The 24588-nt window shown below is 34.2% G+C and overlaps 2 protein-coding genes across 4 annotated transcripts in view; one reads left to right on the plus strand and one right to left on the minus strand.

The window, feature by feature from the left end:
- The window catches only part of LOC105330583 (receptor-type tyrosine-protein phosphatase epsilon), a 150631-nt gene that overhangs the window by 26703 nt on the left and 99340 nt on the right, over positions 1–24588 (minus strand). The gene's annotated exons all lie outside the window — the stretch shown is intronic.
- LOC136273494 (uncharacterized) lies at positions 1885–4081 on the plus strand. The gene is made up of 3 exons (XM_066077976.1): positions 1885–2363; positions 3554–3730; positions 3983–4081. The coding sequence occupies exons 1-3, from the start codon at positions 1941–1943 to the stop codon at positions 4079–4081; spliced, it is 699 nt and encodes a 232-aa protein (XP_065934048.1). The 5' UTR covers positions 1885–1940.

Raw genomic sequence — 24588 nt, forward strand, 5'->3', positions numbered from 1 at the left:
GAACTGGTGTCGCGAGAGTTTGTGGTCTCTAGATGCACCGCTCTTAAAGACATACATGTGAACAGAACTTCATATCTCTTCAATTCTTTTCTCCCTTCTTTGATGTAGAATGGTCCGAAGAAGTCTACCCCACTGAACGTAAAGGGTGCCTCGGCTGCAAATCTGTCAGCAGGTAGGTCGCTCATTTTCTGATCCAGTGTTTGACCGAGACGTTTACGACATTTTACGCATCTTGAAATGAGACTGTACACAGCAGAGGTACAGCCAATAATCCAATAACCATTTGATCTTATCTCATTGTTTATGATACTTCCTCCTTTGTGTCTGCTGCGTTCATGAAGGTGCCTGATGATAAGCCTTGTAACATGCGACTTCCTTGGTAGAATGATTGGGTGCTTAACATAAGACGTAAATTTTCCCTTCTGCAAACGACCCCCAACTCGTAAAACATCATTATCATCCAGAAATGGATTAAGTCGGTAAATGGAGGATGTTTTTCGAACAGACTTCTTTCTGTTAAGATCTTCACATCCCTTGTTGTTCAGAATTTTCAATTCATCACTAAAAGCCTCATTCTGGACTAATCGCACAATAGCCAATTCTGCTTCCTCTAACAAAGCTACAGGCAATCCTTGCTCTTTTGAAGGCACTGCATCTGTTGCCTTCTGACAAGGAATCTTTCTAAGCAACGTCTTGAAATGAAGACAGTTTGCTATGAGTCTCTTGGCACGAGTCTAATCAGAACAACGTTCTAAATAGTCCATTAGTGACGTGTATTCAGTAGGTTCCACCTTCGTCTCAAACACCTCTGATATACTTGGCTTGCTAACAGGATGACAAGAAAATGGTAAACTGGACTCCCATTGAAAATTGGGTCCTCTGAACCATTGCCGTTTCGTAACTCCGCAGCTGTAATTCCACGTGATGCTATGTCGGCTGGGTTCTCTGCTGAACTCATGTAGTTCAACTGATAGGGTTCCGTGTGGTCACGAATCTGTTGAAGTCTGTTGGCGACAAAAACGTGAAAACGCCGAGAATCATTAGCAATGTATCCAAGGACAACAGTACTATCTGTCCAGAACCATTCAATGACATTGCTAATTTCGAGCTCTTCTAGAAGTTGGGAGCTGACATTAACAGAAACGAAAGCAGCAGTAAGTTCCAAACGAGGTACAGTAACTGGCTTCAGTGGCGTGACTCTGGATTTGGCCATAACTAAAGAGCAATGTGCTTGTTGCTTGTCATCTATAAGACGAAAATATGAGCAATGGCCATATCCAATAGTGCTTGCATCTGAGAAATGGTGTAGTTCGGCTACTACGATATCTCCAAAGTTCTCAGGTTTCAGACATTCTCTTGATTTCCAAGGAACCAAGGAATCAAACCCTGAGTAAACAACATCCTTAAGGTTACTTTTCCTGATCCTACCTTTACCTTTAGGGGTCCGTGTTGCTCTGCTTTGAATTTGTATTTCGTTTAATGGACTTTTGAGATAGTTGACATTGTTATTGTCATTTTGTATGTTACAGTCAGTTCATGCATATCTTTTACAATTTTATGCTATGATATGGTATGGGATTTGTATGCTATGCTATGAGATTTATATGCTATGCTATGAGATTTGTATGCTATGCTATGAGAAATTTAAAAGAGATAGTTATGGTATGGTATGGTATGCTATGCTATGGTATGGTATGAGATTTGAAGAAACGCGCCTCCTTTGTATGAAGAGTTCCAAATTTTTGTTTTATCAAAAAGGCAAACAAAATTAAAAAATGAGACATTTTTTATTTTAAACTGTTTTTTTTTTGTTAAAAATAGCAACGTATATTTACATATCCATCAAATTTATATTGTTGATGCATATACACGTGAGAATTTACAAAAAAATCGTTTTTCGTTTCGTTGAAATCAATCCTAAATTTTACAAAAAGTTGAAAATGGCGGAACAGAGAGGTGCACGATTGTCAGTGGAAACAAAGAGAAGGATTTTAGCAATTAGGAAAGAAGAAAGAAGTCTGGGGAAGATTCGAAGTGTTCTTTGTTTGAGATACGGTGTGAAAGTGAGTAGACAGGGGATTTACATGTTCCTGAAGAAGTGGGATCGCGATCAGACACTTGTGAGGAAAACAAGAGTGCCCGGTATCGGCCAGACGAAACTGAAGGAAATTCACAAAGACCTTATTCAGATGTGGCAAATGGAAAACGATGAACTGACTTGTGGTGAGATGCGAGAGAAACTGAAGGACAGTGTTGGTTTAGACGTGTCACCTGCGCTTATCTCGAAAGTGAGGAAAGACCTAGGATGGCAAGCCAAAACTGGAAATAGGACATGTCAGCTCATTAGTAGGAAAAACGTGAGGGTATGTAAATGTTCGCCGGTATTTCATATGATGTTACATGTATACAAGTATTCCTGTAATGTGTGCGGGTGCGAATTCTTTAATTTATGAAATGCACACGTGTGTTTGCAGTATATGAAACTTTAATGTAAAAATTCCTGTGTATTTTTGTTAGTTTGTAAATTATAGTTGTTCACTAATCAAAGAAGATTAGAATTTTGATCAACAACTGCTTTTATTAGGTCAAGTACAATCACCAGATTTAGCAACTTTACATAGCTTCATTTACCATGTTTACCTACCTGAAATGCTGTGGGTTTATTTAGCCACCTTTTAGAGATTAAATTGTTTTTTGTTAGTTTAACAGGAAACTGTTAACCAATATTTGTACATGTACCGTGTAGCTTTAGCAAAAACAGTCAAAACATGCTGATCTTGAGCAGTTTTAAGCAAAATATGCATTTCAATCTATTGTTTGGGTAACAACTACGGTAACTGTATGACACTTGTGTGCAATGAGCCATGGTTTAGTGTGATAACTTCACATTGTGTTGATCGAATGATTACCAATCACTTTGTTATTCCATTTAGATGTAGCTGTTTGGTAACACGTAGACTGTTATACATAGCCTCAAAACTTTCAGAACTTTCGGCCACACCAACTTAATTTCTGACATCCAATGAAAAAAAGTATGAGCGGGCGAGCGATTATACATGTATAATAAAATTATTTTTAATTGTAATGAAAATTTGTAGGCAGTACATTGTGCAGACAGTTATATTTTTCCAGCTTGTTTCTGATTTATATATTAAAACTATTTAAAATATGAGAAATAAATCAAAAATAGAAGAGGAAGTTTATGAACGCACAGGGTCTGATTAAGAAGAAAATGTGGCCTTAACAGCAATTTCGTGAAATAGCATTATTTTCAATAATGATCTTTTCGTGACTGGTTTTCAGATGACAGTTCTAAGTTGAAAGTTACTGCTGCACCTAAGTGTGACTCTTTTGTACGAATGCCCATTTAAGAAAAAAGTATGATTGGGTAACTAAATAAACTTACTTAAGGTAGGTAAATAAAGATATGTAGGTAATGCAAGCTATGTAGCTAAATAAAGTGATTGTACATGACCTATTAATTATGTTGTTTTTACATATTCAAATGTTAGTTTGATTTACATTAATTTCTAATCCTGCATTTTACGAACAGGAGAGATTGCAGTGGTGTTTGAAAGCTGTTGAAGACAAAGAAGACTTCAAGAATGTGATATTCACCGATGAAACAACAGTAGAAATGTGCTCAGCCGGGAGACTCCACTTTTTTCAAAAATCCTCGGAGATACAGAAGAAAACATCTAGAAGGAGTCGTCCTAAACATGCTTACAAGGTAAAAAAAAATTCAGTGTTGCAAATATGCTTGTCAAAAAAAGTTTGGGTCATTTTTTAGAAAAACCAGTTTTGATGTAATCAAGTCACACTGAAGAGATTTATGAAACGTCATGTATGCATGTTTTATTGTTATATACATGTATATATTTGTAAATGATTTAATCTATTGTAAAGCTGTAACAGATATAAATATTTATAAAACTGCATTTATTAAACAAAATTATTAATACTGTAAATTATATCCATTAAGGTACACGTTTGGGGAGGTATTTCCTACGAAGGGAGAACAGACATATGCATGTTTACAGGGACAATGGATTCTGTCATATACCAAGGGAAAAGAACCTAATCCCTTTTGCAGAGAAGAAATTTCCAAATGGATTTAGAATCTATCAGGAAATTCAATTTTACAAAACAATTGCAAATGTCTTTAATGTAAAACCATTTAGTACTTGTATAATTTCTCTTCTTGATTTCACAACACTATTATGAAAAAAATTATTTTTATGCCATATATTTTAGGATAATGACAGCAAACATGTGTCCAAGTCAACAAAGGAGTGGATGCAACAGAAGAATCTCTTGGACAAGATCATGAAAACACCAGCTTCGTCACCAGATATTAACCCAATTGAAAACGTGTGGGCAGCTATGAAACTATATCTCACAAAGACTGTGAAACCAAAGAAGAAGGAAGAACTTGTTGCTGGGATCAGAGATTTCTGGAATGGCCTTTCCGCTGATGGCTGCCAGAAATTCATTGACCATATTCACAAGGTGATCCCAGCAGTTGTTTTGAACAGTGGGGAACAGTCAGGGTATTAGATGTGCTGTTCTTCACATGATTATGAACTTGAGTGAACATGTCCATCAGGAGAGGATTCTTTGTTTTGATAAAGACACTGCAGGCATATTGAATTAATGTGTACAATATTCAAATTCTTTTGTATGTATTGAGCTGATGATATCACCATGCAAAGTCTAACCTTTCATATATATTCTTCTCTTATAGTATGTATATATAAAAATGCTTACGTTATTTGATTTTGAGTTTTCTTTCTTTTTTAAGTTTTTTCTTAAATGTGGCTGCTCAAAGTTATTTCTGTGCTTAGCGTCTACTTCAAAATACTAAACCTAAACGGGGGATGTTTATACATATATTAAGGTCAGACACAACTTTAATGTCTTCCATTTTTTTTAAAATAATTCTATCTCCGCAATATGAAGATTTTCACTAAGTAAAATTGTAAAAACATTTTATTTTACATGATTCTTTTCTGTTTGAATTTTTAACATTAATGTAAAATATGTACCATGGCTCTATTTGTATGCAATTAGTTGCGTTTTCTATGTGATTAAAAGAAAAATTCAAAATAGTCATGCATAGCTTGGTAATGAACCCTGAACTTTTTGGCTTTAACCATGTTTATATGCAAATAAATAAGGAAGAGATTTTCATAATGATTATTAATTTTTTCATTGAAACAAATACAGCAAGTTTTCAAGATTCAAGGCCACCCCATTAATGATTTTTTTTCTGTCAGCTTTAATGATTTGCTCTATACATCTACATTTCTACAGATTGCAGTATTTAAGCTGCAAACCGAAAATTCAAACTTGAAAAGGGATTTGTAGGAGTGACAAAACATAGAATTATCTTTGAACAGCCTCATGGTAATTTCATGCCACATTTAATGAAAGATGTCTCTGTGCCCTCTTGAAGCGGTTACCATTAATGAAGTTCACAGCATTAATATTGATAACACATCTCTTATGGTGCCTCACTACACCTTGAAATAGTTTCTCATATCAGCAAAAAATTACTTGATTATGATAGAAAGCATGATGGACAAGAAGTATATTTATCAAATAGGCGAAAAAATGTTCAATTTTAGATAAAAATGGTACTTTAAAAAATTTCATTCAGTAAGCATAAACAAAAGCCCCAGGTGGATTCGAACTCATGACCTGCGGTTCACAAGCCTGATACTTTAACCACTGAGCTAAGACGATACACATCTGAATCGATTGATACAGTTAGTTTAACAAAACATTTAAATCGCCATCTTTTGACGTAGTGTCTAAAAAAGTACAAGTCTCGGTGTAGTGAAGTACCTTAACATGCTTAATGAGATTTCAATTTTCCTCCTAACCCACATAATAAATACTAAATGTAACTTGAGAGAAACCAAGCAACCATTGTTTTACAAAATACTGTATTCTTAACAGATTATACATGTATGATCATGCATCAGATGGGTTATTCATTTAATACAGATATTTCTCAATTCATCATCTGTGACTATCATTTGTCACCCTAATTGTTCTGAATGGCAAGAAATTTTTCTCACAGAGGACTTGTTAGATATCAAACGTGCACCCGGAACTTGATAAGTTTAAATTCTAATATATTAAATGAGGTTGATAAATTCATAGCTAATATGCATTGAAGAACAAGAGAAATGCTGGAAGAGAATTTATTATGACAACAGATTCAAAATGTTATCCTTATAACTGTGATTTAATTGCATAAATGTAATGACATTTAAAATCATTATATCATAGGCATCTAAAGTCATAAATACATGTGTATCATCATGTTTATCACTAGACTAAGTGTACATTTTAAAAAAAACATGTATAATACATTTGGTGAAATGTAATTTGTTTTTTACACTTTTCACAAATCCATGAACTACTTGAATGCCATTCCTCTAATTCCTGAGTTCAAAGCAATCACTGCCCGCTTGAAGTCATCAATGTTCGACGAACAGTGTTCTGCAAACGCATGTTGAAGAGCATGTTTTCGTCTAGGCGAAATCCCAGGCCTCCCTTTCCTTCCAGAATAATTCTTTCCTTCCAGCTCTTCCTCCTTGAAAATTCTTCTTGCTGTGTTCAACAAAAAGTTTCCATCAGAACAAGAACGATCTTTGATTTCCATTAGTACATCTGGGCAAACAAGAATCTCGTAGTTTCCAGGCTCGACATCCTCACTGCTTCTTATATAAGTTGTAATGGCATTAGCCTTGCAAGGACTTGGAAATCGTTTCATTCGCTGCAGTCGAGGCTTCTTCATCTGGTTGGCAAACCTACTTTCCAATGATGGGGCAACATTTTCTTCATTTTCCTCAACTAACACAAGTTCGGCAATTGTTTCACACACAGGTGGTGGCAACTCATCATTTGAGGCATCCATCAACAAAACTCTAGGTTCTTCTCTGGAAGTTGTTTCAAAAGATGTCACTGGTGTTGAGGTGCCAACCATGCTTGAGGTTATGAACATGCTTGGAGTGCTGCCAATCAAGGTGTTGCCCAATGAGTTGTGACCTGTCAAAGGGGTGTTGGTAGTCGAGGTATTGCCTGACATTTGGATGCTGCCCATCGAGTTGTCTGTTGAAAGGGTGCGGCCTGTCGAGTTGCCTGTGGATGGAGTGCTGCTCATCGAGTTGTCTGTTGAAAGGGTGCGGCCAGTCGAGTTGTCTGTGGATGGAGTGCTGCCCATCGAGTTGTCTGTTGAAAGGGTGCGGCCTGTCAAGTTGCCTGTGGATGGAGTGCTGCCCATCGAGTTGTCTGTTGAAAGGGTGGGGCCTGTCGAGTTGACTGTGGATGGAGTGCTGCCCATCGAGTTGTCTGTTGAAAGGGTGCGGCCTGTCGAGTTGTCTGTTGATGGAGTGCTGCCCATCGAGTTGTCTGTTGAAAGGGTGCAGCCAGTCGAGTTGTCTGTGGATGGAGTGCTGCCCATCGAGTTGTCTGTTGAAAGGGTGCGGCCAGTCAAGTTGCCTGTGGATGGAGTGCTGCCCCTCAGTGTCTTGCTTGTGGTCTGGGTGTTGCTCGTTGAATTGTTGCCTGTGGTGCTGTCAATCGAATTCTTGCTAGAGGTTGATGCCCTCAAAGTGGTCAGGATGTTGCCTGTCATTGTAGTCCTGCCTGTCGTCAAGTTGTTACGGGTGGTTGAAGTGTCACAGGTGTTGTCCAGGATCGAAGTGTTGAAAGGAATTTTAGCAGCGGAAGTGTCTTGTGCAGTAGTGCTCATAACACTGGTGGTAAGAATATTGTTCAAAGCCTTGGTCACTTTAGAAGGTGGTGTAGATTCAGGTTCAATAACAAAGCTTGATGTATTCAGATCAATGGTTACACAGGTCTCCTGCTTTTTCACAAATGTGGTCAATATTTCTAGAAGACTGTCCACTTTCTTCTCCAGGGCTTTTTGAGAAGACTTGATGTCCTTGAGCTGTGTCTGAACGGATGTCTGAGAATGGTGGGTTCCATTGCAGTCTTTGCACAGTGATGCTATATCCTCCTCACTCTGAACAATAACGATGTCATCAGTCATTGTCATGGTGCTGATTAAGTTCTTTTGTGCAGATTCTACTTGGTTAAGGATGATGTCCACTTGATCTGATGTTAAGTCCTCGAACGAACAGGGCTGTCTTTTTGGACTAGAATGACCTTCATAGTCCCCTGATCCTTCATACAGAATGGTGACTGAACGTCCATTTGTGCCCTAAAGAAGTTAGAGAAAAAAATTAATTAAGTTATAAATACAATGATAAAGTTAGGCCTTTTGGCCTATTTATTTACCCCAACAGGAGTGAAACTTCACATTTAATAAAAAATAACTTTCAAACATTAATGATTTATGTTATATATTCCTGTTTAAATTTATCTTTTTTTTTTAAGTCTCATTTTTCTTAATTCAAATGTAAGTAGCTTGTAATGAGTATGATTTAAAATAAATATTTCAATTTTTATAGCAATTTTAATAAATTTATAATTTCTGCAAAATTACAAAACTTCCCAGTTTTATTTAAATGTGTACCTCAATGTGCTGTCTCTGTGTCTCTTGGGGTCTTTGCTGTGCCTGCTGTTGTGTTGAAGGGGTACTTGTCTGAAAGAATAATGTAAATATCACAAAAAGTGTCAAATTTTATGTTTGTAACCCCTTAACAATTTAATCAAAACTAGACTTGTTCAACAGCTCCACTACTAAAAACAAGATCTAAAAACATCCCATAGGGGTCATCTCAGAGTGACCTTTTAATAATAAAAGCCTAAATAGCTCGATTGCTTTAACACTTACACCTGTAATGTTCAGTTTTCTATCTATTGCTAATTAAAGTTTTTGCCAAAAACTAAGAATTAACACATAAACTTTTTGATGACTCTGTTTGCCACACAAGACACCTCATCTGCAAAAAGTAAACAAATGTCGAAACTACCACTGAAGATTTTAAGAAGTGATCTCATTGGCAATTTATAAGGCAACTCTGAGATGAGTACACAATATGTTGTAAGAATTAGTATTAATGGCATACAGTACCATAAAGGAGCTTTTCTACAAGTCTAACTTTGATTAGATAGTAAACCTTTTAATAATTTTTATTTCATTGATGTCTTAATTGCCAGTATATAAAAACAAAAGAAAAATTGTCAATGTGACAGCAAACTGGAATTCTATTAGTATGAACTGAGTATCTTTAGCAAATATTCAAAATGTTTTAACTCTTTTAAAAGTATTGTGAGTGGAATGGGTGGTTGCATTTTCAACATACCAAAAAAATAATACATAAATATTTATTTACCTTTTGTGGCTGTTTCTTTGAAGTGGTTTTCCTGCAATTAGGGTTTGCTCTTGTCCTTAGATGAGACGTATCTGGACTGAATATAGCCTCCTACAATTTGAGTAACAGTTTGTAAACAATGCCTGTTTATTTATATTTGACATAAAAAATATTTCAACAAAGTTGGAATTATACCAATTAAGATTAATGCAACCAATTCTAATGATGTATAAATCTCTTAGAAGATGATTTGATCATGTTACCAGTAAACGTTTCAGTCTTTCTATATTTAAATTAAATTTTGACTGCAAAATACCTTATGTATTATCTGACACTTTTTTATTTGAATGTCAATAATACACAAGTAAGGAAACACCAGTACAATTTCTTGTTCGTCTGACATCCGCAAGAAATTAAATAATAAAATTGTAATTTTTTGTAGCCAAAAATTTTAAGCGGTTTATTAATAAATTTGTGCGCACTATTATATTTTTTCTTCTTGTTTCTGATTTATTAATTAACACTATTTACATATGAAAACGGAGTTTTTATAAATACCTCATCCTCATCTGAATTATCAGAGTCGTGTATATCCAGGTAACCACCATATTTCCCTCTTCTTGTCAATTCCCGTGCATCTCTAACTGCAGCAATAGCTTTGGCTCGGGTCGATCTGTCCCACTGGTTGTCTTTGGCATGCAGATGGTGGTCTTCATCTGTTTATATAAAATAGGAATAATGAACTAAAAAATCATCAGGTTGCTTTTAATAATTCTTTTATAAAGATCACAATTAAAGACAGTGGCATATTTAGCAATTATTTACATGTCTGATGCACATGAATCAATTTATTTTGCTCATCTGCAGCCCATCTTCAAAAGGAGTAATAATTTCAATTGTTAAATTTTTTTTAACTTTCAGGGAATTTAATGATGTTACTAGTTACTACCACTGATATGTCCCTTTAAAGCTATTATCATTATTGACCTAAGTTCGATGAGGTTTTTTTCCCTTTAAGGTGGCTCACTATACCTTGAAATATTTTCTCAAATCAGCAGTAAACATGAACAAAAGGTCCAGGCGGATTTGAACTCATGATCTGCGGTTCAGAAGCCCAATACTTTAGCCACTGAGCTACGACGGTATACAACCAAATTGAACGATATACACAGTTTAATAAAATATTTAATTCGCCATCTTGTGACGTAGTGTCTTAAAAAGTATAAGTCTGGGTGTAGTAAAGTACCTTAGTTAAATCAATTTACAGTCTATACTGCTAAAGTGGTCACCTCTATTAACCAGTCACCTTTTGTACGCAGTCATATTTTATTTTCTTCCAAAAAAATCATTATTAATTATTTTATTTTATTTTGAAAAAAGAAATTGTGTGAAAAAAAAAATGAAAAAAAAGTTGTGCTCATTGTACAAAAAATTCATAAGGATACAAATGTCTTCATACATTTTAAAACAGTTAAGTCAAAATAAAATGGAATTTAAAGATTACAAATGGGTTTATAAACTCACATTAGCAATGACAACTTATTAACAAGCTTATTTTTAGAACATGAACGGTGATAAAGGTGTTTTTTTAAAAAAAAATAACATCCGCCCATCTGCACCATATTTTTGGCAAATCAGGATGAGAATCTAAATATTAATTTTATATCACCTAATAATAAAGTCATTTCAGTGTACATGTATGTGACAGTGTATATTCTTTAAAAAAGCTGGCTTATCTGCTAGAATGAATTGCGATTAATTGCTTAGCAATTATTCAATCAATTGCCTCCCCTAATTAAAACCAAATCATATAAATCTCTATGATGAACTTCAGAATCCTATTCATTGCAAAAAGATTTTTTATCAATTCAATTTTGTTCACATATAGTACTCATTTTGATCCTCTGAAACCTAATTCATTAATGCGACAAACATTTAATGACACATAGCTTAAAATACTGCCCCTTAAAAATGTGTACCAGTAGTTGTATACTACATGTTCATTTACACATACAAGTAATTCATGAATCAATTCAGTACATTTACACATGCAAGTACCGGTAATTCATGTATGAACACTTTTTGTAGATTTTCAAATTTAACATGTAACAGTGCAGTTTATTATACACTTACATCCAAAGCCAAGAATCTCTACTTCATGAAGTCTCCCATCAAACGACAGCTTGAACTTGCTCCCAACTTTTCTGTCTTCTTTCCCAACCAGTCGTTTTGATTCGATGATGGCAGTGCATCCATCCCAATCGAAGAGGACAAGTGCCCACTTTTTGGATGCATCATCTAAGTAAAAATAAAAAAAAATAAATATGTAAGATACAGTACAGACAAAATATACAAAGCATTTATCTCATAATGTTATATTAAACTATAATAACACTACAGACATATTAGACATAAGGGGGAGAAGATATGTTCCGGACAAGAATTTTTCATATAATTCTGCTATGACCTTCACATTCGACCTAAAAACATGGTACAAGGTCACTGCACACCCTTTACCTAAAGCCACTCGGTGGGTGTAGTATGAACCAGATTGGGCCAAGGGGATAGAAGACATGGTATGGACAATATATATTGGATGGTGTCACAGGGTTGCAAATAACCGCTCGCACACTGGATAATGCAAGTAATTTTTACTGTGAGCAACTTATTCTCAAAGATTTAGTTGCCCACACAGCGAGTATAAATTTTTTGGGCAATCAAGGACCAACTTTGATGAAATAGTAGCCTTTTGATCCGTAACTTCACCAGAATTTCCTCCAAAAGAGAATTTAAAGTCGCCCTGATTTATGAGTTAACAATCGTTTAATTAATTCTGAAGAAGTTCTTACAGCCCCAGTTAACTCCTGTTGTAATTAATAAATTGTCATATCTTCAGGGGTTATAAATACGGGTGATGCAACCACATATTGTGCAACCGATGTTTATTACTTTATGTACATGTGTTGATGTTACAATTAGTTGATAACTTGTAATCAGTTAATAACTCTGCCAAACTAATGCTAAAATAATCATAAAACCGTTTCTTTACAGTTATCTTTAAATCTTTATATATTATCATAATGGTTGTAACTGGGTCAAATGGTTGGCCCAATTAGTGGCAATTACCTTCAAAATACACAGAAATACACAGACTAATTTTATTTGTCATTTAGCTGACAAATGTATAAATACAAAAAGAATTAAATTTAATAAATTGGATCTATTTCAAATCAATAATGGCGCTTAACAATTCCTGTATTTTACTTGTATATATTTTAATATTATAAACTAACTTCATTGTGAATATTAGTGGGGGCCTATAAATTACAGTGGGCTTGTATAAATTGAAAAGTTGGGAGCCCACATGGCCCCTGGGTTTGAAAATGTTATTTGCAACCCTGGGAGAGATATACAGATGGAGGGATGGACTGATTACTATAGGGCGCCTGCGGAGCTGGGCCCTTAGTACCAGTAATATCCTTTAAATAAAAGATATTCTGAACCAAATTTTTTTTTAATGAAATCTACATTCTATACTTATTTCACTGTGAAAAATGCCCTTTAACACCAAAATTAAGATGTCTGTCCAATCAATAGTTTTTAGAAGTACCTTTCTGAAGATCACCCAAATTTAACACAAGATTTAGACTTCTCAACCTCCCCCCTCTGCTTTATAGCCACTATAGCTTTTGTTATAAACACCATTTCAATACACTGATTCTTGTGTAAGGATAAGAAGCAATGTAATACTGTGTTTCCATTGTAAATCAGGACTTGGACAAGGATAGTAACTCACACATACACTGTCTGCATTATTTAGAACAACTTAGCTTCAAAATATCAAATACACTATGGTATCTAAATAAAACATGATGGTGATACAGACATATTATTTTGAAAGTTCATTAAATTTATCAGTTTAATGCATTATAAGTATTATCATTTAACTGTTTCATGTTACATGTGTTAAAAACTCAAACACTTGTTAAATAGGCCATCCTTTAAAAAAAAAATTGTTCTGAAATACCACCTGGGAATTTTCAGACCCAGGGAGGAGGGAGGGAATTGTTTTTTTTTCTCAAACTAGAAGTTCAACCTTTTAAAAATTGTTAAAAAATAAAATTCTGAATGATCTTGTAGCTATGTAAACATTCATTTGTATGATTAAAAAAAAACTAGAAAAAAGTAAATTCTATTCTTTTTGCTAATAAAATGTTGTCACCAGAGGGTATTTGAATTAGGCGAGAGACAATTCCAAAAAAAACAATATTTTAGTTTGGCTTTTTTTCTTGTTCTATCTGAATACATGATATCTTATTCTCTAAATAAATCCATCCATTGTTAAGTTTTATGTCTCAATAATTTCAACAATCACGACCATATATATACATGAGGCTAGGCACAATTACTTAAAATGTATTACCGTAATCTAAAACAAGTGAAGCTGTCAATGTGACAGCAAACCGGGTTTTCTTTTATGTAAACTGTATCCATAATCCATGTCAACCCTTATCCAGTGAAATGGAGTACCCTACATGTATATGCAACATTTTGCCAAAAAATGACTAAGTTCAAAAGCTGGTATTTTTTCAATAATTTATCAGAAATCAAAATCCTAGCAATATGCACACCTCTGATATATGTACAATTGATCTGCAAAAGAACAACTTCCTATCTTGAGAACTGTAGGAGGAGTTATCCGTACAATGAGGGTTCCCTATATGCAATATTTTGCCAAAAAATGACTAAGTTCAAAAGCTGGTATTTTTTCAATAAATTATCGGAAATCAAAATCCTAGCAATATGCACACCTCTGATATATGTACAATTGATCTGCAAAAGAACAACTTCCTATCTTGAAAACTGGAGGAGTTATCCGTACAATGAGGGTACCCTTTTGGCAGCCGCCCGCCCATCCGCCCGCCATTTTCACCATTTTAATAACCGGATTTTTCCGTTGGAAAACCCGGTTAAAAATGAACATCAGTTTTTTCTTCTTCCTTTTTTCTCCCCTCTTTTTTCTCTCTCTCTCTCTCTCTCTCTCTCTCTCTCTCTCTCTCTCTCTCAATAATTATTAATCATCAGGGAGCTCTAGTAAATTTTCAATACATTAGATCAAATATCAAATTCTAAAAATCTGCAGGGCAATGTGAATAACAGAGTGAGCAACTGATTACTTATGTGAACCAATTTAATGATTTATATTTTGAGTGGGGGTGGAAAATCATGAAGGTAAATGAATCAAAACATTCTTATATCTTAATTATAATACAAACAACACTAATTATTTCATATAATGTGTGCATCACCAAAAACTACGTTGAATTAATAAGAGTAATCAAAAGTAATTGAAAAAGTATTATTGATCATGTATGTTGATAAAAAAAAAAATCTTCATTGAATTTATGTAATTATGTTCCAGAAAAATGTAAAATCACTGTGACATTGATAGGGGGTGGTGTACATGCATGTACCCCAAAATTATATGTGCACATGTACCATAAAGTTATGATTTGTTCATGCTGACAATAATAAGCACAGAACTATTTAATAATTCATTAAATGATTTGGTACAATCAAGACTTAACAGTATAAGTAGAGCATACCAAATTTGTCTGACTGTGTAAATTACATGGTAAAGGAAAAAAAATCAGTAAACATAAATTATTAACTGACACTAAATTAGAAATAAATTTTCCTGTCCATGCAACTAATTTACACGTTGAATGTAAATATATAAAAGTAAATGATTGATCATGTTAACAGATACATGTTTTGGTTTTAGAATCTGATGTTGACAGAATATTCCTAAAATACTGTGCAATTAATGTCAATTTTCATGAATAATTTGTACAATATTTGTCAATAAATGCATTTAAGTGGATGAGGTAAGAAATACATGTGTGTACTATGTATAATCACATATTATGATCATAAATATACATACTAGTCTATAAAAGCTTCACATCTTAGTTAACATTCAATGGAAACTTACACATGCACATAAATATGTAACATTTTTATATGAAAAATGCTAGGTCTAATATGTTTTTTCTATATAGCCTAGGGAATTTTACAATTGCATGAAGCTTAAGCAACATTACCTATAAAAGATGGGAATCGCGGCATTGTCTTCTTACTTAGTCAAAATACTTCAGAACTTGATCACTGTAACTTTTCTTATAATCAGCCCTCAACTCAAAAAGTTTCTCCTTTGTTAAAATACAGTATCATCCAATCAAATGCAATGTAGCTAGGTCATCAACAAAGGTTAAAAAATGAAATTGACATCTATGTATGGCTTCTCTCTGTGTATCACTGGTCAACACAGATACTGCGTAGTAGCTCCTTTGTTTCCTATATGCTCCTCTAAGTTACCATTTAGGAGCGACACACCTACCCCCTCGTTTTTGACACTTGTGTTTTTATAACAATTAGCTTTGATCTGAATGTTGACTATTCATGCTATATACTACATTATTATTCCACATTATTTACAAGTGAGAAAAAAAAATAGTTTACTCGTTTTGAAGTTTTGTTTGGTATATTAACCAACTTTAGATTTTAAATTATGTGGAATATGGCATTTCGATGAAATATAGTACATAAATAATAGTAACACTTGAAAGGGGAGGGGGATACATGTACTTTTATCATATCATACATGTCTTTGAGTGTTTTACATGCTGTCTTTGAGTGTTTTACATGCATATTAATATTAATATAGACATACACCATTATTCCATCACACTTCAATTTTAAGGAATTAAAAGTTCACATGTAAATCAAAATAATCATGATAATTATCATTACACGTTACATTTATTTTAAGATGATCATATTTTCTATATTAATATATCTACAGAACAATATACAAGTGACAGTCTTGCGCGACTACAAAACCTGTACAAACTATCAAAAATGTAAATAATGTCTAGAGTAAAAATTTATACATAGAAAAAATGAGAAAAATAAACAAATGTTCAAGGTGGATAGACTGATTCATAAATCTCCTGTTTTATCGTGCTTTAGTGTACACACCTCTGTAGGCCTACACGTGTACTACATGTATGTAAGTGCATGTAACATGTCTTCAACAGTGTTAAACTCTGTGCCTGATTTTGGTTTACTTGTATATATCAATGTATAACATAGACCCCATAAACCAAGATGCTTACGAGTTGTTTTGAGTAAATAACACAAGGGAATGAAGTTACAAGATTAGCTTGGTAGCCTCGGTATATCAATAATGTGTGAGATTTTTTAATTCAAATCGCCGAGGAAATTCGAATCGATTCTGCAATTGATACAGAATTTCTTTTCTTATCAACCCATGTGGCAGGGTTCTACATTAAACAAAAATAACTAACATATGATGTAGGAGCTAAACTTTGCCAGTAAACTATATTCAATGAATAATACATTTGAGATAGGCCTATAAACAGCTGATAAATTGCACATGCTGTGCAAATGCTCATGAGTGATTGTAAGATTAACTGTAATACAAGTATATCCGGAACTCTGTTGAATCACAACAACAATAAATGCGATAAGAGTAAATTGTAAATGACAAAACTTACCTCATTCAGAACATTAAGTATCCTTGATTCAACAGAAACTGTAAGATAAATCCATCCTCCATCTCCGCAATTGCAACCGATCTGCGCGACACGTGGGTCGAGAAAATGCGAGTTATATTAACATCCGATCCGTTTTGACAGTTATTTCATTTTCGATTCCTTATCGTTAATAAAGTACCCTTTTTGAAGCTTCAATAAATGAAAATAATGATATATAATTTAAAAAATAAAGCAAATTAAGCTGTTTGTTGCTTGTTTCGTTTTGGGTTTTTTTCATTCTTAAAATTTGATCTTTTTTCTTAACCGATCCCGATGTTTAATGCTATGCTATGGTATGCTATGGTATGTTATGGAGAATGGAGTTCTGAAAGCTATGCTATGAGATTTTAATGCTATGCTATGAGATTTCAATGCTATGCTATGAGATTTCAATGCTATGATATGCTATGGTGTATGTTGTAAAAGATATGCATGAAATGACTGTATGCAGGATGCAATATTAAAAATACTATGAAATTCGATACTTCAGTTATTGTCATAGAGTCAAACATCTTCCATCAGATGGCACGTATGTTGAGTCGGATAAGTGTGAAGCAAATTGTTTAAGCAACTTGTCCGAAAGCCAAATAAATCCTTTGCAGTAGTTATATCAAGCCGTAAAAATTGTTAAGCCTGAATAAATGATTACATGTAACAATCCATTAAAACTGGTTTGTACTTTTTACACGTTTACCTAATTTTACATGAATCTTAATAAAATGTATTATATCAATTTTGCTGAACACACAGTTTGTTTTCTAAATGAATTTTTCGAACAAATAGACTAAAATATATACCGTGGATTCAAAAACAAGAGGCCCATGGGCCACATCGCTCACCTCAGGAACAATAGGTATAAAAACTAGAGCCGAGCTCGTTGCAAAGCAACGAGTAGGTCTTCCGTCGCAACTTCGTGTCGCGAAAGGATTGTCCATCAGTTTGATTAAAACACCTCCTTCTCCTGACACTTGTCAGAGCCTGACAGACCCTGTATTGATAAAAGGTCATCTTTACACGACCATTTCTTCTTACCAATTAGAGCTTTAGAAAATTGATTGGAACTCTTCAAATGGAGACCAAAAAAAATAATCCATGCCTGTTTTCTATGTAACCTCTAGATTGAGTATTGCACCACTCATTAAACAGATAAAGGCATATCTTTGCTAAGTAGGTGTTTATTTAGATTGTATGCAAATGTGGAGGTCAAGTGGAAATAATCTGTTATTGATACAGGTCTATCAGAACCTGGCGAGTGTAAGGAGAAGGGAAATGGTTTTTAATGATACTGGATTATCAATATGATAATAGTAAGTTCAAGAAATCGAAAACAAAACTCAATTGCAAAGTATCATTTTCATACCAGGCAAGTTCTTCGTTTAACTTACTTTAAGTTTAGGATAACTTTAAATAGAACATCATTTATGTACATGTATATAATTAATTTAATTATAATAAAAGTGTGGATGTGGCGGTGGGGGAAATTTTCTAGGCGTTAACTTAAGGGAAATTTTGGTTGAGAGAAAGGGGGCATTGCGTCCACTGGACCATCTAAAAGGTACTGTTAGCAAGCTCACAAATGATATCCCCGCTAAGAAAGAAGTCATTACTCACGTATTTCTCTATTAGAGAATAATGGATGGTTCGTTTTCTTTAGTGAGTCAGACAAGGCAGGGTATATTTACAGGTCACAAGTAATCTTTATGTCAAACTCTAGCTTTTACTCATTTCCATTAATACAAGATATGACATATGTTTAATATGACTTTGAACTTGCGCAACTGACCCTGGGTCAAGTTCATGACACATCATCGGTCATCATGAATCTTTACATGAAATAGAAACTCCCAATGTTTCTCCTTAAATGACTTGGGGACAAATCATTACACACCCTCAGGTCATAAGCAATCTTTGTGTGAAGTAAGAAGTTCCAAAGTGGACCAGAAACAAATTTTGCACTTTTCCTGCCAGTGACCTTTACTTTGTCCAAATGACCTTGGGTTTAGGTCATGACGCTTCGTCAGGTAATGAGTAATATTTATATAAAGTAAGAACACTTCCAATGTTTCTCCATCAGAAAGATATAGACCGGACATGACGTACGGACGGACAAGGTGATTTTTATTTACCCCTCCCCTTAATTTATTTTCGTGGGGTATAAAAATCCTTTTCGCCCGTTTTGTGCGGCACAAAAAACCCCTATATTTTTCAGTTATTTCTATCACATCACATATAAATATACATGTAAATGTATGATTTGTATGCACATTTGAGTTCTTCTCATCATCGTCGGAAAGGATAAGAAACCCTTGGGGTCCAATAATGTCTTTTCATGGGCATTTGTCAATTTGCATCACTAAATGATTTCCAAGCGGTAAGCTATCAAAGCTTTTGAGATGTTACATGTAGATATTGAATTTCTATAGATTTAAATTTAACGTAAGGAAAAACAACTCTTTTTATACAAAAAAAATCTAAAATAGCTTTATGTACGCGTACACATAAATAAGAAGATGTAGCGAAAGCTATAAAGACTTTATTTCTTCTGTTCTAGACTTTTTCAGAGTTAACAAACTACAAGTTAACAATCTCCCATTTTGACAAGCTAGATGAAAAATAAAATATTCCGCTGAGTTTTAGGTCACTTAATCTGCATGACAACCTCATACTACACAACTTCAATGATTTTTTTTATCAATGTGCATATACATGTAACAATAATTAAAATCCCCAAGAACAAATATCTATCGCAATTAAATGCATACATTTTTGGGAGGCAGAAAAGTCGCTATATTATAGTCTGCAAGTCAATTGAACTACTACAATTATTTTTAAAAAATAAGAAACTGTCGACACTTGCAGTACTCTGATGATTTAATAACGATCGACCGACTTTATTGCTTAATGTAGTCGTATATCATTACTAATCATTCTAATCCTGAGAACAAATTTTATTTAATCTTTGACTTAAAACTGTTAACTTATAAACCCAGAGACATAAATAACTTATTAAGTTATTTATGTCTCTGATAATATATATTTTATTCTGTTCACAACTATAGAAGTTTAGCGTGTTCAACAGGTTAATTGTTTAGCCACATTCTCAGATTACGATATCGCACCTTTAATGTGAGGTTGATTGGCATCGAATATTTAGACACTTATTGTTTAACAATTGACCGCTGCAGTGAAAGCACCCTTCCAAATGTTACTCAATTATTTATCAATAATTGCTGATCTGCAGCCCGGGGGCAATATTCTGAGCTATGTGCGCTGACGCGACGTGAGATTTTCGGTCGCAGGTGGAGCGGATTGACTTAGCATAGACTGACCGAATAAACACACGGGTGGGAAAGTGACATACATTGAGGAGAAAAATGTACACATGTTAAGTAGTCGCCAAAAATAGGTCTTCGCCACATTTTGAAAAAAATAAAGCCCTTGCACTGTGATCATGAAACCGATAAAATCTAAACAAATCTTGTTTAAAAACTCATGTAAACATTCTAAAAATAATCACTAAATTCCTCAATTCTGGACAATTCTTTTCTCGTGCCAGCCTCTACCGCCAATCGCAACTTCTCGGGCCTTTCCGGCAAGCTCGGAAAAACACTTCGAATGTATTACCTAGGCGTCCATGACAACCCCCCTTTTTATAAAACTTGATATAATTACAACACATTTTGATCTGTTGAGATGCGAGCTATACTTCTTTAAAGGTATCGATATACACTAAAAATATAACACAGAAACGACATACATGACTTCTTGCCGATACTTTTTTTAATGGGAAGCGACTCCATTTTGTATAAAATTCTAACATCCGGTTATGTTAATACACTCAAGGTGTTTTTCCAAACTTGCCGGAAAGGCCAGAGAAGTTGCAATTGTCTCTACCGCATGTGTTAATTTGATATTTGATTTTTTATATCCTGCCTTGAACGTTTGGGGACTGTTTCGTTTTCTAAATTCGGCTAAATAATGCTTCCAATTTTGAGCTCTCTCTCTCTCTCTCTCTCTCTCTCTCTCTCTCTCTCTCTCTCTCTCTCTCTCATTTTATGTGCAACCTTATGAAGACGTCAACTACTTTCTACGATATCTATAAAACATCTCGAATAAACAAATAGTTGGAATCGTACAAAATATCAATAAACATGCACGAGTGATAAAGTACATGTAGAAGAACACGAAGCTACCGCGGATCACTTGTCCACTCGCGCGGGATCTCCTTGGCTATGTTCTAGGGGTGATCATCATTTTAAGGTTTAATCTTTGTGGTTTTTCGTTGTTTATCTATAAAATTATTAGTACATGTATAGTTTTTAGAACATTTTAGAATTACAAATTCACTATTGATTTATGTCTGATGATGTTTCTGATTTGGAATAATATCGCTTTTATCAATTTTTAGAGGGGCTTCTCAATTCACATTCTAATGTTTAATTAAATAAATTGAAGGTGAACAAACTTTAAGAACATAAAATTGAAACAGTTCTTGTATATATATCTTGTTATTAGATAACCGCTGACCTCTAGGTAGTGCAGCCGCGACCGATTTCCTCGGCCGCGGATGAGGGATCGGATAACTTACGTTACACACATAGAGAGCTCAGAACCCAGGAAGATTTACAATGTTTGCAGTATGATGAATAAACTCTAATTAATATAAGTTTTCCCCCTTTAATCCCACAGTTGATCTATCTGTCTGATACTGCTTCAGTTCGAGAATGGCATTGCTTTTATGATGAAACAGAACGATTTCTTATTGACACTCTATCGTTTAATTCAAATTAGGAAGAGTAAGCTTTAATTTCACTGTGTACGATTCTTGTGTTTGCGGCTAAATAAAATCACATATGACAGACGCGATTCTTGTGTATTAGATAACCGCTGACCGCTAGGTAGTCCAGCCGCGACCTCGGCATTCGATTTTCTCGGCCGCGGGCGAGATGGGTTATGTAATGACGCACACAACTAAGAATTTAGGTCGATTTGAAATGCTTGCAGTAAAATGACTCAAATCTATTTCATGGAAGTTATTTTTTTTAAATCTAGTTTATGTATCTCACTAGATAAGAAAAAGAACGTTTATATTTTCTCGTTTTTGTTTTTCTTAACGGCTGTCCACTATAAGAACTAAACAGAGGTGACTCCAAAAAAAGGCTGTAAGAAAAACATGTACACGTATACTTTTTAGACACTTTTTCAAATGAATTAAAGCATCCCGTATATGTTGGTACACTTTCAGCTGTTAATTTATGTACGTTATGCGCACGAAGACGATTCGCTTACTTGCCAAATGAATACAGGTACATGTTAACAAGACAAGCTTTTTACACTCATATTACGCATTACCGGTACAAAATAATTTTGTAACGACATTGATAACACAATAATGAACAACTTTTCTATCGACAGCTATAGCGAAATATTAACCATTTTTGAGCTATAAAGCGAAGACTTTTAAGGGCTCTAGGCCCCTAATTTAAGGGGCCAGCCCTTTTTCAATGGTGTCAAGTGAAAGCCCTTGATATTTTGCACATATTTTGTTCTATATGTGTTTAGAGAAATTTTTAAACTAAAGAGCTACATAACAAAAACACAACCAAAAATCAGCATTTTTTGAAACACAAATTCAAATTAATTTTTTGAAACTTTAAAGGAGGAAAATTGTAAAAACAAAACTCGGAGGACAACGTTCAAACTCTCTATTTTTAAGATTTGTGACTTTTTAACACATGCTGTGAGCGGTTTCAGAGCCTTTGCGTGCACAAGAATGCCTATATTTTTGGGAAAAAGGGGAATAACTCGGTACCGGAAGTGTCGATTTCAACGATTTTCCTTAGATATTGAGAAATAGTAACTACCAATATGCTCTGAAAATTTGAACTTTATAGGACAATAAACAAGCAAGATATTTGAGTTTTAAAAAACGTCTAGAAGAAAAAAAAGAATAAAAAGAATTACCAACAGAATCAGTACAAGGTCTTCCGTTGAAAACGGAAGACCTTAAAAAATCAGCTTAATGTAGTCTTAATACAAACTATCTAGACAATGTACAAAAAATACATGTAGATCCTTTATAAATAAAATCCATTTTCCCCCCTAGATATTCTTAAGTTTATAATCATTAGTACCTTTTCTAACAGGATGATTTTATAGTCATATCACATGTTAAGTATTGCAGTTCTCAAACAGATCCTTATAAATTGTTTATATATGGGATATAAAGCTCATCAAACTCTGAACCTTCATGTGAGACCGAAGAATTGTCGTGGAGCCGAAGTCTTAACAATTATAAAGAATCATCTGGCTGATTAGCTTCTGAGAAGATTTTTAAAGATTTACTCTATATATTCCTATGTACGTGAGGATATTTCCACACAGATTTCAGCTTTCCTGGCTAATTAGTTTCTGAGAAGAATATTTTTAAATATTTACTCTATATCTTCCTATGTAAAACTTCGAGCCCCTATTGTGGCCCCACCCTACCCCCGGGGGTCATGATTTTCACAACTTTAAATCTACACTACTTGAGAATACTTTCAAACAAGTTTCAGCTTTCCTGGCTGATTAGTTTCTGAGAAGAAGATTTTTAAAGATTTACTCTATATATTCCTATGTAAAATTTCGACCCCCCCCCCACTGTGGCTCCACCTACCCTCGGGGGTCATGATTTTCACAACTTTGAATCCACACTACCTGAGGATACTTTCACACAAGTTCAGATTTCCTGGCTAATTAGATAATGAGAAGATTTTTAAAGATTTACTCTTTATCTTCTTATGTAAAACTTCGACCCCCAATTGACGCCTCACCCTACCCCCGGGGGTCATGATTTTCACAACTTTGAATCTTCACTACCAGAGGATTCTTCCACACAAGTGTCAGCTTTCCTGGCTCTATGATTTTTGAGAAGAAGGTTTTTGAAATTTGTTCATTAATTTCTAATTATCTCACCTTGAAAAAGGTGTGGCCCTTAATTTTTGCAACTTTGAATTCCTTTGCCTAAGGATGATTTGTGTCAAGTTTGGTTGAAATTGGCCCAGTAGTTCTTGAGAAGATGTTGAATATGTGAAAAGTTTACGGACAGACGGACGACAGACAAAAATCAGAAAAGCTCACTTGAGTTTTCAGCTCATGTGAGCTAAAAAGACTTAGAAAAGCTTACTTATTTTTCTGTGAAATAGAAAATGCATAACTTGATGAATTTATAGAATTTGATAGAATTTCAATATTTTGCCTCAAAAAAAATAATGATGGAAACATGTATGAGAAATAAATCTATGGTCTTGGGTCGATATGAATGAAGAAAAAAAAATAATATTTTAGAATTCGAACCTAACATGAATAAATGGATTGCATTTTAAGAAGGAAAAAAGCGTACAATCATGAAGGGGGATGTTTTAATGGATTGATTGCTATGATATATGATAGAAAGTGAAAGTAAAACTCAACAAAGCACATCATATTAAGCTATGTCATAACCAAAAGGTGAACCATTTAGTTAACAATCAGTTGAATAAATTGCAAATTCCATGCTGAGTGAAAAAAAACAACATATATATTTTTCTGCCAAGTTTCCCGAATTTTTCTTTACATATGACTTCCTGCAATGCCTTTTATGAGCTTTCATTCGATAAATTATCGACGAAAAACTTTTTTTTCTTCTGAAAACT

Source organism: Magallana gigas, chromosome 1 (genome assembly GCF_963853765.1).
Source record: "Magallana gigas chromosome 1, xbMagGiga1.1, whole genome shotgun sequence".
Classification (NCBI taxonomy): Eukaryota; Metazoa; Mollusca; class Bivalvia; order Ostreida; family Ostreidae; genus Magallana; species Magallana gigas.

Bases quoted from the DNA above. Each gene is read 5' to 3' on its own strand.
- LOC136273494 (XM_066077976.1), top strand. From the start codon at position 1,941: ATGGCGGAACAGAGAGGTGCACGATTGTCAGTGGAAACAAAGAGAAGG. The intron at 2,364-3,553 runs GTATGTAAATGT...TTTTACGAACAG, and splicing joins TTAGTAGGAAAAACGTGAGG to GAGAGATTGCAGTGGTGTTT. The intron at 3,731-3,982 runs GTAAAAAAAAAT...ATATCCATTAAG, and splicing joins GTCCTAAACATGCTTACAAG to GTACACGTTTGGGGAGGTAT.